This window comes from Callospermophilus lateralis, chromosome 9 (genome assembly GCF_048772815.1).
Source record: "Callospermophilus lateralis isolate mCalLat2 chromosome 9, mCalLat2.hap1, whole genome shotgun sequence".
NCBI lineage: Eukaryota > Metazoa > Chordata > Mammalia > Rodentia > Sciuridae > Callospermophilus > Callospermophilus lateralis.
The window spans coordinates 105,443,665-105,456,384 of NC_135313.1; the positions used below are offsets into that span (position 1 = coordinate 105,443,665).

Here is a 12,720-nt window from a genome sequence, read left to right on the forward strand (position 1 = left end):
TACTCAACTCTACGTGCTATACTTCTTCACAGGTTAGCTATTCAAGTCATCCAAATCCACTGGCCTCAGTGTTATCTAGGAAATTGCTCTACTTTGTTAAGCCTGGTTTTATGAGGGTTACATGAAATGATTGTACAGTCCTTAGGGGAAAAAAACCCTGGTATTTCTTCAAAAAACAAACAAACAAGCAAACAAACAAAGTTGATTTCTTAAATGTTGACTTCTTGTTTTTGTTTTGTTTTGTGAATTTCTTTGGATAGGGCCTCCTGCATTTATTTCTCTGGTTCCTTTCACATCTTAGGTCTATATCTGATTTAAAGGAAATAACTCAGCATAACATCAAGAATCTAATCTTTGATCTGATATTAGAGACTTAACTAAGCCTTAATATCACTTGCAGCAGTATTGACCTGCAAACATGATTCCCCAACATGGCATAGGGACTCAATTAAAAATTCCTAAAATTGGAGAATCTCTTGGAAGTAAAAAATGAAGACATCTATACAGTGGGACTGGGTGTTCCCTATGAAAGTCTTGTCTAATGAAGATAAAGCAGGGCTCTGACAGCTCTTACATAAATGCATGACTTCTTTACATTCTGATAGGTTTGTATAGAACAATCTCAGGTGCTCATCTAGGCAGGATACCAAAGGAATGGAAAATTTCCCAAAGAAGGAAGAGCTAGAACTAACTATGGAGACAACATTAAGTACTCTACAATTTTAACCTTATCCAAGATAGTGAATCAACATGGTGACTCTGTCTTGGCCTTGAAAGATTAGACATAAAGTCAAAGACAATAGGCTACTACTGCTGTAGAACTTTTGTGCATAAACAGCTTGCAGGGTGTTATTTTAACAGGACAGACAAATTAAACATCATTTTTTTTTTTAAGAGAGAGTGAGAGAGAGGAGAGGGAGGGAGAGAGAGAGAGAATTTTTTTTAATATTTATTTTTTAGTTATCGGCGGACACAACATCTTTGTTTGTATGTGGTGCTGAGGACCGAACCCGGGCTGCACGCATGCCAGGCGAGCGCGCTACTGCTTGAGCCACATTCCCAGCCCCAATTAAACATCTTAATGAATACTCTTCACAAAACATACTCTAACTCATAAAATATGCAATTTCATTTTCCCATCAGATCAAAATAGGAAACTGTATTCTGCATAAACATTTTTCAGATGGTCAGTTTCATTCTACATATTAAGCATAAAATAAAGATGCAAAGTAAGTGCACAGTAACATTAGACATGTTTCCACAACTTTAAGTATGACTGTCTTCTCATGTATGTGTAGAAGATAATTACCTATCATGTAATCATCATATTTTGAAAATAAGGGTGCATATATTTTTTCATTAAATTAAACTCAATACTAGCTAAGAATACGTAGGTTTGATTAACATATCTAAATGTCTGCCTTTAATAAAAAATGGAGTGAATAGTTGATTTTTTCAGAAATTGTTATTTATTAAAAGAAATAATTGAATGGTTAACCCACTCTTCAAAAATAATCAAGACCTCTCTTCATAAAGCCCAGAAGATTCTAACAATTTTTGAAATTAAGGCACCTGTGTCAAATTGCTTCTGTAATAAAATTTGTAATCAAACCAAAATTACAATGAACATGTGTCTCTCTGGTTATAGGCTTGCATTCCTCAGCACTTACCTACAAACTGTGATGCTATTTTGAGCAAAACAGTTTCTAAATTATTCTCAGACTCCATAATCTTTTGTACGCTTTCATCTTTCAAAATAAAAAACAAAAAACATGACATATATTTTGAAGGTGGAACACACTTAGCAAAAAAGAATACTGGGTTTAATTTGTTGTTATTTGTTGGTAAGCAAATTACTATGATCATTGTTATCCTTATCATATTAGATCACAGGCATGAAAGCTTTAAGAAAATTCAAGAGATCACTGCATTGTCTAGCAAACCAGATATCCTTTACTTCAATGAAATACAGAAACTGTTGTTTGAAGCTGGAATATTCTTCTAACATCATGTATTAAAATTTTGGTCTCTAGTTTGCTACTATCAAGGGGTGGTAAAAACTTCAAAAGGTGGGGCCTAGTGGGAGTATTTATGTCAGTGGGCACATGTCAATGGAAGGATTGGAAAACATTGGTTTCTTCCTCTTTCACATTCCAACTGTATATGCCAGGCAATCCCATTATGATGTGCTGCCCTGTCACCGGATGCCAAAAAGAAATGGGCCTGCCAATCCTGGGCAGGAGCTCCAAAACTGTGAGCAAAAGTAAATTTTGTAAGTTGATTATCTCAGGTATATGTTAACAAAAAAGAAAAATAGACCAACATGTTTGATAGCAAAGAAGATAATATGTGATTTGATCAAGATTATGTAGCTACACAAGTCATATGAATTTCTGATTTGCACACTTATTGGAAAAGTTATTCTAGAGTCAGTTCTAGAACACAAAGGTATAGTTTGCTGAATAATATTGTATCAGGAGTTTCCCCTCCTGACATATTTCCCTTCCTGGTTGAAAACCTCCATATGCTTGATGGTTTTAAATAGATATCTGGACTTTGGGGTCATACTAGTATAACAGATTAAAAGGGAAGAGTGCAATTATCTTTTTAGCCTGTGTTTTCCCTTGTGGGTCTATTCTAGTATAGTTGAAGGACCACAAGTCTGAGAAGAAAAGATGGCTAGATGCAATTAAAGAACCAGAATCTAACCACAGGCATGCACGACTCCATACAAGTTTTTCTATTTCTAAAGTATAAATTAGCAGACTCAATGCACATTTTCATACTCAAAAACAAAAGATCAATAGGTTTTACAGAAAATCTTCCATTATATGCCATTATAATGCACCCAATAAAAATATGGAAAAATATTAAAAATTAAACTAAGGTTTTTTTGTTTTCTGGGCAATGAGGGTAAAAAGACTAGATAACTTCTAAGTATACTTCCAGGCTTATGGCTCAAATCTTAGGCATCAACCTGTAGATACTCTGGTTATACATATTACTTGAACGTGTTTTGTTTGTGCCCACACAGAGGTCATGTAACTTGGCTGGCATCATGCTAGATCTCAGGTCAATGAGTTCCTAACCCGTATCACCTACCCATTTTCATCTGTTTATGTAATCATCCAAGTCCCTGGTGGCAATGAGTTTTATAAACAGATGGTGGAGAACACAGGTGTCTGCTTCCTATACCTATAGTTTTTCCACTCCAGCTTAATATTTTTTTTTCATAATATCCCTGCCCCAAATAGCAGTGAAATCAAATGACATTTGGATATGCAAAAGCTCTAGGTAAACTATAAATCTCAGTAATAATTTCCACTTTTATTTGGATGACTAATGTAATATAAAATGAAGTCTTTGGATTTGGGGTACATGAGTTTCTAGATTTGTATATTTTGTGACTGCAGAAGAAGAGGATTGGAGAGGAGAGTTATGAAAAAGTAGTAGTGCAGGCAAAAACCATAGGACTTAGATCGTGGGAAGATCTCCACATTTATCTATTAGATGAATGAATGGATAAACAAATGAAAAAACAATCAGACCACTGTAAGATTAATTCCAGATTAAGCATTTAGTCATTCTTTTTTGTTATAACTTAAAATTCAATTTGAAGAAGATCTGTTTTCTTGAGAGAATTTATATTTTTTTTTCTGGAAAATATCCTTCATGTAGCACAATGTTTGACATAGTTTTGAGTGGTCAGTAAGTAATGAAAACAGGGATAATCAGAGGAATAGTAACAGTAGTGCTAGGTATTATAATAAATAGTTGAACAATATTATCTTATTTAATGCTCATAATAATAAAGTTGGCACTATATAACATGCCAATAATACAGATGAATAAGTGAGAAGCAAAGTTAAATATTTCTGATATAAGCCAATCGCAAAAACACCAAAGGTCAAATGTTTTCTCTGATAAGTGGATACTGATCCATAATGGGCTGGGGCCAAGGGAAAAATGGAGGAACTTTGGACAGAGCAGAAGGGAGGGAAGGGAGGGAAGGGAGAGAGGGGAAGAGAGGGTAGTGTGTGTTGGGGGGAGATGACAGAATGAGATGAACATTATTAATTATTATCCCTGTGTATAGGTATGATCACATGAATGGTGTAGGTCTACACCATGCACAACCAGAGAAATGAAAAAGTTGTGCTCCAATCATGTAAAAAAATAAAATAAAAAGTTAAACAATTTCCCAAGTTTAAAAAAAACTTGTAATTACAGAGCTGGAACTCTATCTAGAATTTATCTTGCTCTAAGCCCTTTCTTTAATACATGAACAAGTGCATGGAATAATGCATATAATCATACTGTGGTTTTAAACTTGTGGAAAATGGAAAAGGCTGGGTAGATCAAGTTTAATTTAATAAGTAGCCATGTCTATGGTATACTTGTTATTCCAAATTTTCAGGGACCCCCAGTGTCTCACTCAACAAAACACAAGAAAATATGAGGTTGATATACTGGGATATGGATCCTAGAATAAGATTTGAAGATAGGAGTTCAAGAGAAATACTCAGGAATGATGGCACCAATACCTTCCATCTGCTTAATAGCCACCAACACAAGGCAGCAAAACCAAGCCATTCATTTTGTGTAATTATGCTAAAATTCCTATGTTTAAGTGAAACACCATCTGAACATAAGCTCATCTTCCTTTAGCAAAGATTCTTGGCATTCTGCAGCAACTTGGAGCCACTACATTGCTGAATTACTTTGTACCACAGGTGTACAAATGAGGCAGTTAAGAGAAGGTTCCTGAAGAGAATGCTGGATAAGCCATCTCTTACCAGGAAATTTTCTTTATTTCTTCTTTTTTCAATTACCTTTCTCTCCTCATTCCTTTCTCTTGGCTCCCATAAGTTCTTTCTCAGTCTCCTCATATGTTAAATAAAAATGACAAGCTACATTTTTGGCAGTTTATATATTTCAAAGCCAATATTTTTACAAAGATGGAATATTTCACCAAGCACCACATTGGAACAATCGATAACTGCCATTTGTATAATTAGTCACTGTAATTACTTGACTAAATGACTCTGAAAAAGAGCTGTTGTTAATCACATTTTGTACTTTGGAAAATACATACAATGTGTTTAAGGAGTTTATATAATAACAAAGTCAGGAACTGAGGTGTAAATAAACAGCATTCAACAACAAGCTACAACTTTAAACTATCAGTTAATTTTTGGAGTACATCAATCTTATTGTGGAATTGACTGTTTTTCATAATATTGAACCATATGTGGACATTGAATCTTTGAGGAAGGCAATTGTATAGGTCATAGCAATCTGCCAGATTTATCTGTTTCTGGAAGACAGTTCAGGGAATTTATCTCTGCCTTCCTTGTTAACACCTATTAAACAGTAGTAAAACTCTTGTGATTTGAAATAGTACCCATGAAAGAATTAAGTCGATTCATAACTTCTATATTCATGTTAAACTCTTTAATCTGAAGAACACAGTCCAAAGATCATTGCAAGGGCAATTTAGAGAAATTCTTTAGTAGGGATAAAACACAGAATTTAAAACCTTCAGGAAAAAAAGAAAAAGAAAAAGAAGACAGAGGAAGAGATACAGAGATACCTGCATTTAGAGAAGTAAGTTGTTATTTTTTAAAAATTTGATATTCTAATGTCAAATCCTCTCTTTCCATTTCTTAAAAATGGGTTATTATCCACAGACAGACATTTCTAGACTCCACTCACTCCCTCATCTTCAACCCACACAAAAAGTCAAATGTCTCATACGTTTAGCAAACTGACAAACATAATAAGTAGCAACGGAGACTAAAGACCTCCTTGGCATTCTCAATTTATATATTTTACATTTTCAGTTTCCAAAAAAATCTGCATGATATTTGAACTTCAAAATTACTGTGCCATTTGCAAAATGTCTGATTATGCTTTTTAAAAAAAAATCCAACCAATGCTAATGTGTCCTCAGATACCACATATTGCTACCCTCTTAAGGCATTTGAATGTGAAATTATCATCCACAATACCATCATAAGAGAGGAATAAAGACAGATTACCTGGGGTTAAGAGGATGACTGACATAGTGATGAGTGAGCATACAACTAAAATCACCAGCAGGGCAATAGCAATTCCCTTCCAGTTTCTCTGTGGAGGGCTGTTACTTCCCAGTTCCTACCGAGATAGAAAAAAAGAAGTTTCATAATTATACATGCTCCAAGAGAAATATATTCATAAAGGAATGATTCAGTGCATGGCACAATCACAGTTTGAGTGCTGATTAGAATCCATTTCCTCTTCGGTAACTCATTTAATTATTCAAAGGTGCATATATTATAAATGGGTATCTTTTGGGGGGCAATCGCATTTCTCTGAAGATAACCCATCAGAACTTTATGCCTGCTGTCGAAAATATATCTGGTGTTTGAATGAATTGACTGTAAACACCAGGATGATAGCCAAAATATTCTGCAAAATAATTATGGAAATAAAGTGAGTCAATTTACATTTATCCATGCTACAATGAAATCCACAATAAAGATTTAAATACAACTGTTTTTGAAGCACAGTCAACTACTTTTCTAAGCGGATAGGGGAAAAGATTAGAAATGGGAAAATCACCCAAAATGCTCCTCACAGCACAACAGTGCTCATTGATCAACACAGCAGGTTCTTTTTAAACATCCCCACCATTCATAAAAACCAACAAGACATAGTAACTAGATTAAATAAGTGCTTCTCTATCAATATTGATGCTGTTGTCTCAGTGGGCAATACACATGATATTGGCAAGGAGGTAAGATGGATGGAGAAAGATAAACTTGAATACCGCTCACAATGTATGCAATAAGGATTTTCATTTTTCAATGGATCTCTGCTCTATTCTGTTGAAAGGAAATATATAACCACAGTTCACCAAAGCAAAGCACAGATAACATTGATTTAATATGAATGCCAGGGGTTTTTTTTCAATATTGTTTAAAAACAATGAGTATTTCATATCTTTCTTCCTACTCCATTCCCCAAACTCTACATCCTTTCCAGGCAAAATTTTCTTTAATTAGAAGTAGCTACTTCATTCTGGGAAAAACATGAAGGTGTTTAGTTCACTATGTGTGCATTAATCCTACAAGAAGCCACAGAACAGCTTTGATTTAAACTAAGAGTAACAGGATAGAAACATTTTAATAGTTTATAAATGTCTTCCTGTGTGTGACTCACAGATTAAAATATTGTTGCCAATTTTCACCTAGTGATTTTGGCATTGAATTCTGTCATAAAGATATGAAATTGAAATAATTCAATAAAACAAGAAGATTCTGAGCAGAGGAGTTTTTGTTTGGGGGTCCCCCTTCTCTCATCAACCACAGTTTGTCTTTCATTCTGATGAACTAAATCTAGTAAAGGTCAATTGCATTGTGATTTTTTTTTTAATGAATCACTCTACACCTAATTTCAAGTAATGTTTATTTTCTAACACCTCTATTCCTCTTATACTTTGTTTATAATTTTCATTCATATTTTCCATACAAATAAAGAAAGTGGTTTTCCCAAATTCTTAGGTTTAGAGTAGCAGCTTCATGTCAAGCCAGTTGTCTTATGATCATATACCCTTATCTGGAATGAGGAATTCCTGCAGAAACTTTTGAGTTCCTTCATCAGAAGATGTGTGCTTGATTCTCCTTGACTCCCCCACAGTAACACCCTATGTCAAGGATCCTTGGAAGCCAAAAAAAGTAGGAGGGTTGCAGCTGTGAATCAAAGTCACCAATGGCTCTGAAGATGGTGAAACACTGATTAAGATCTAAGAGAGTAAAAGAGGGGCAGGAACCAACATCACTTGGGCATCTGAGCCAAGAACAGTAAACACTTTCTTAGTAATCCTAAACAAGTTCTATTGTTTCACAGTTAAGGAAAAATAATAGGAATTTAGCAATTATAACAGACTTTTCATTCCAGTAAAAGAATCAAGAGGAAATCACAGATTCTAATCTACTGATTCTGATCTTTATGCACTGCCACTCTAACTACAGACAGACCTGCAGAGAAATGACTTCTGACTGTGTCTTCCAGTGTATGAACATGATAATACCATGTAATGTCTGAAACGTTGCCTAACACAGGGATTTAGATATCTTACTGTATGCCTGGCATTTTACTAAGTATTTCATATTCATAATATCACATAATCCTCAAAATAATCCTATGAGATTACTATTATTTTGACAGACTTTCAAATGAGAAAAAATGGGATTTAGAAACATTAATTACTATCTGCTTATAGTTAATAAATGGGAGAGATAGGGGTCCTGTCCATAAAGTCTGGCTACAAAGACCATAATCTTAACTAATATAATATCCTTTGTCTAAAGATAAATATTTCTCAAATAAGTGAATTAATGAATCAATAAATCAATGAATTATTTAGAACCATATATTGGCACAATACCTTAGAAAATTTACAATGATACTCTAAATTCAGTAATTCTTTCAAATAAATTAATATTTTTACAGTCATAGCCACCTATGGAAGTAATTCATTTTAAAAATAAGAAGATGTGTTTGAGAAGAATTTTTCTGTTCATAAAGTGATTTGCATAAGAATGAATGGCTTCTCTAAAATGACTCATAAATGCCCACGGCATGTAGAAGTCCCTGTTTAATGACTGCTGACTTGCTGATCTCTCAGAATGATTCTATCATTTCCATCCTCTTACAGTGTATACTATAATAATATTTCAAAAACATGCTTTCATTATGTGACTTTATTCTCTAAAGTCCTTTTACATCTCCACCCATGTAAATGATTAAACACAAATGTGTGAGTCTAGACAAGTAATTGTCTTTATCTAAACTTCAGCATTGTCTCCTTTGGAGAAAGAACTTGTAACCCCATACTATCCGATTACCATTCCCCAGATTTGCTTCAGGTGCTTCAAATGACATTCACATCACCATTCCATTCCTAATTTGGTTTCATCCAATCTCTTTTGTTATAGTCTACATCTTGAATGTCCCCCAAAGGCCCACATGTTAAAGGCTTGATTGACTGCCTATGTGGTACTATTGGAAGGTGATAGGACCTTTAAGAGGTGGAGCCTAGTGGAAGGAAGTTAGGTCACTGGCGGCATGCCCAGCCCCTTCTTGGCAATCTATTTCCTCTGCCACATGATTCCCACCATGATGTACTTAGCCACAGGCCCAAAGACATTAGTACCAAGTGGTTTTAAACTGAAGGCTCTGAAACCATGAACCAAAATAAACCTGTCCATCTTATATATTGTTCACTTAGATATTTTCTCACAGTGACAAAAACCAATACATTTTTCATATACATCTAATTATTGACCTTGTCAATCATTCCACATTCTGCTCATGTCTCTCTTCCCCTGGGAGTCTCTCCCAATTATGTAAGCCAGACATGATTTTTCTTCCTGAAAGTCCATTGTAATAATAAGTATGATAGCACTCTGCTATTTAATAGCTATAAGATTGCAAAGATACTTCTAAGCCTCAGTTTGCTTTATTAAAAAAATCTGAGTAGCTGGAATATTATTTTTAAATATTGTGAGGATTAAAGTCATATAAAGTTCATACCACAGTATGCAATACGAAAGTTCACTACTTAGTTAAGTTCTTTGTTCTCCTTCCATATACTCGGTGAGAGTTACTCTTTTTCATCATTCAAGTCTCCTCCCTAGTGCTCCTGTCTCAAGGAAGTCTTGTCTAACTAATTTTTCTAACATAAGAGGCCTTGTCTCCTTCTATATTTGCATTCATCTTTATTTTATTAATTCTATATTGTATAATATATTAAATATTCCATAGTATTCATATATACACTTGGGATATACCATACATATGTTTTATTTGACATTCATCTTAATAATATACAGTAATCTCTTTAATTGTTCATTTTATTTGCTTTGGGGTGCCTCACAATTTTAGTAACCTAGTTCATTTTGTTCTTTTCTATGTTCCTATCACCTCACACACTTATTTCTCAGATCATAAAATATCATTGATTGAATGACAATGAAATGAATGAATGATAGCAACATTATGCTAATGGTGGTGGTGTAGTAATTGCTATTAAAATCATGTACAATAATTCATCACATCCCTGTTTTAGTTATTAACTTCTTAAAATAAGAATTGCTTTTTAGTCAACTTTGATTCCTGAGACCACTTAACAATCTCAGATTCTTAGAAGAGATACCTAGAAAAAAATTACCCAATTAATTAAGTGGTAAAAATAAAGATAGGAAGGTATGTAGAAATTCAGGACCATTGGTTAAATACACAATTACAGCAAACTTTTTAATTGTGATTAATTGCTTAAGACTAAGTCAACTGCAATTACTTTTAGCATTATTCATCTGATGCTTGAATTCTGAAATTGTTTCCATTCTTCAAGCTCCTTCTTGAAAAGACAATCTCCTTCATGATAACCTCTATTGCTGGGGAAAGTAGTCATGATCAATTTGCTTTTGGATGATCTTTAATCACTCAACATCTGAAAGCAATCAATTGCACCTTGCAGGCCACAGAAAATCTATGATGCTATGTGGCAGCCTAAGATGTGAAATATGTACGGAGTCCCACATCTAGATGTTAGAGATGCAGAAGAGAGTCAGTGTTGGGTTATGATATCAGAGAGTTTGGGAGTTTTAAGAACAAATACTATAAATACCCTATGAAGTATTACTTTTGTAAATTAGTTCTCAAACATGCACTGAATGATGACATTTAGGTCAATAACAAATTACCTATAACATGGTATATACAGCCTAGGTGTATAGGAATTTATATCATATAGGTTTATGTAAGTATAATTTATGATGCTTGCCCAGTAACAAAGTTGCAGAGGGACACAATTTTTAGTACGAATCTCTATTGCTGAGTAGCCCTATGACTATATTTGCCTTCCATTTCAGATTATGTTCAGTACTGTGATTGATGAAAACCACATTAATGTTACTGACCAAACCAAAATGGATCTATAACCTAGCTCTTCATATTATATCTATTGCCAATCAAATTATTCATCACTCTTCAGAGAAGTTGAGTTTATAGGAAAAGCCTGACTACTATGAAGATAGTTTATAAAAATCCAAATGAATTTTTAATTTCTCCAGGTTGAAAGAGAATGATACCAGAATTCATAATAAAAAGGAAGAAAATCAACAACAAAAAATGACGAGCAAGGTTTCTATGTCATTTCATTTAGCAAATAAGGAAAAAAAGCTTAACCATCAGATTTGTTTTCTCTAAAAATAAGGTAATGTACAGAGCATCCAGATTTTCTTATTTTAATTTTAATCATAATCCATTTATACTTTCCTTTGGAAAACAATGATGCATTCATCTGCCATATCTGTCCCAGAAGAAATACAGTCCTTCTACATTGAAAAAAAATCTTAAGTGTTAATATTAAAAAAAAAAAATTAAAAGAAAAGATCAGTGAAATTATGTTTTTAAATTGGTTGTGGTTGTGCTAATACAAATATATTTTCTTCAACCACATGTCTAAGAAGCACTGAGAAGTTTTTTTTTTAATATTTTTATTCAGGCTTTAAAAGATGTACTAGATCTCCAGTGAGTGTTAGCACTCATTGTAGGAATTCTTTAGCCTGTTTCTCAACATCATCACACCAGTTACCCAAAAACTTAATTCTTCACTTCTTTTCCTCTTTCCTGTACTTATTCTTTTGCTTCAGTACCCTTCCAATGTACTTAATTCTTCACAAAAAAACAGATTTAATCTTTTCTAGGACAAATTTGATAAAAATCCTCATTGTTTTAAGTGAAACAAAATATTCCAATCAATTCATTTCCTGTTTAATAGCTCAAAATTTTGAATTATTTTTCATTTATTTTTATTTTACTGATAGTTTTCACATTTTCTGAACAGTTCAAGTTTCAATTATTGATAGTTCAAAAATAGTCCAAAGACATTCATACTTAATCTGAAAACAACTTAAAGTGAAAATAATTTCAAATTTTCTAAATTGTTTCATGACATTAGAGAAGTGCAGAATTTTCAAATTAAGACTTTATAAATGATACCTGGAATAAACACTAAATCTTTAAAAAATGCTTTTACAGCATAATTAGAAAATGTTTATCCAGTTTGACTTTGAAAACCTTAAGTTAGTAATTTGACAGTTGGCCAGTTCCCTTTAAATAATACCACATATACCGGAGTCACTTGAGTGTACCAGACACTGCAATAGATGCATCTGGAAATACAAAACATGGCCTGTCTCCAGTGAGCACCAGGCCTAAGGAAGTATTTGCTAACCACCAAGATAACAGAATTGAATAAAGAAGGTTAAACCAAAAATCACCAAAAAAAAAATTATGGGAAATGAGAAGGAATGCTATTAACTTTATAATGTTTATTTAAAATATTGATTTAACACAGTCAACATTTCCTAAGAAAGGTGGTGGACAGTGGAATTATATAACTATGCAACATTTGAACTGAAAGAAGAAATCAGAGGAGTTCATTTTTTAAGCTGAAAGTAAACTCACACATTTGAGTGTCTGGAACATTCAAAATCATCTGAATTTGTTTTTCTTTCAGTAAAATGATTCATACAATTTATACACTAGAATGGATCAATAAGATAAAAGAAAATAAACAATTTTCAAGGAGTTTCAAAATGCTGTAGGCCTATAGATTTTGGGTCCAAGAAACAAATAATTTCTGTATCATTTAAAACATGTTAAAAC

The 12,720-nt window shown here is 33.4% G+C and overlaps 1 protein-coding gene across 1 annotated transcript in view; it reads right to left on the reverse strand.

The window, feature by feature from the left end:
- Dpp10 (dipeptidyl peptidase like 10) overlaps nt 1-12,720 on the reverse strand; it is a 622,276-nt gene that overhangs the window by 475,946 nt on the left and 133,610 nt on the right. The window contains exon 2 of the mRNA XM_076865657.2: nt 6,042-6,156. Coding sequence (XP_076721772.2) covers nt 6,042-6,156 — 115 coding nt within the window. The remainder of the gene's footprint in view (nt 1-6,041; nt 6,157-12,720) is intronic.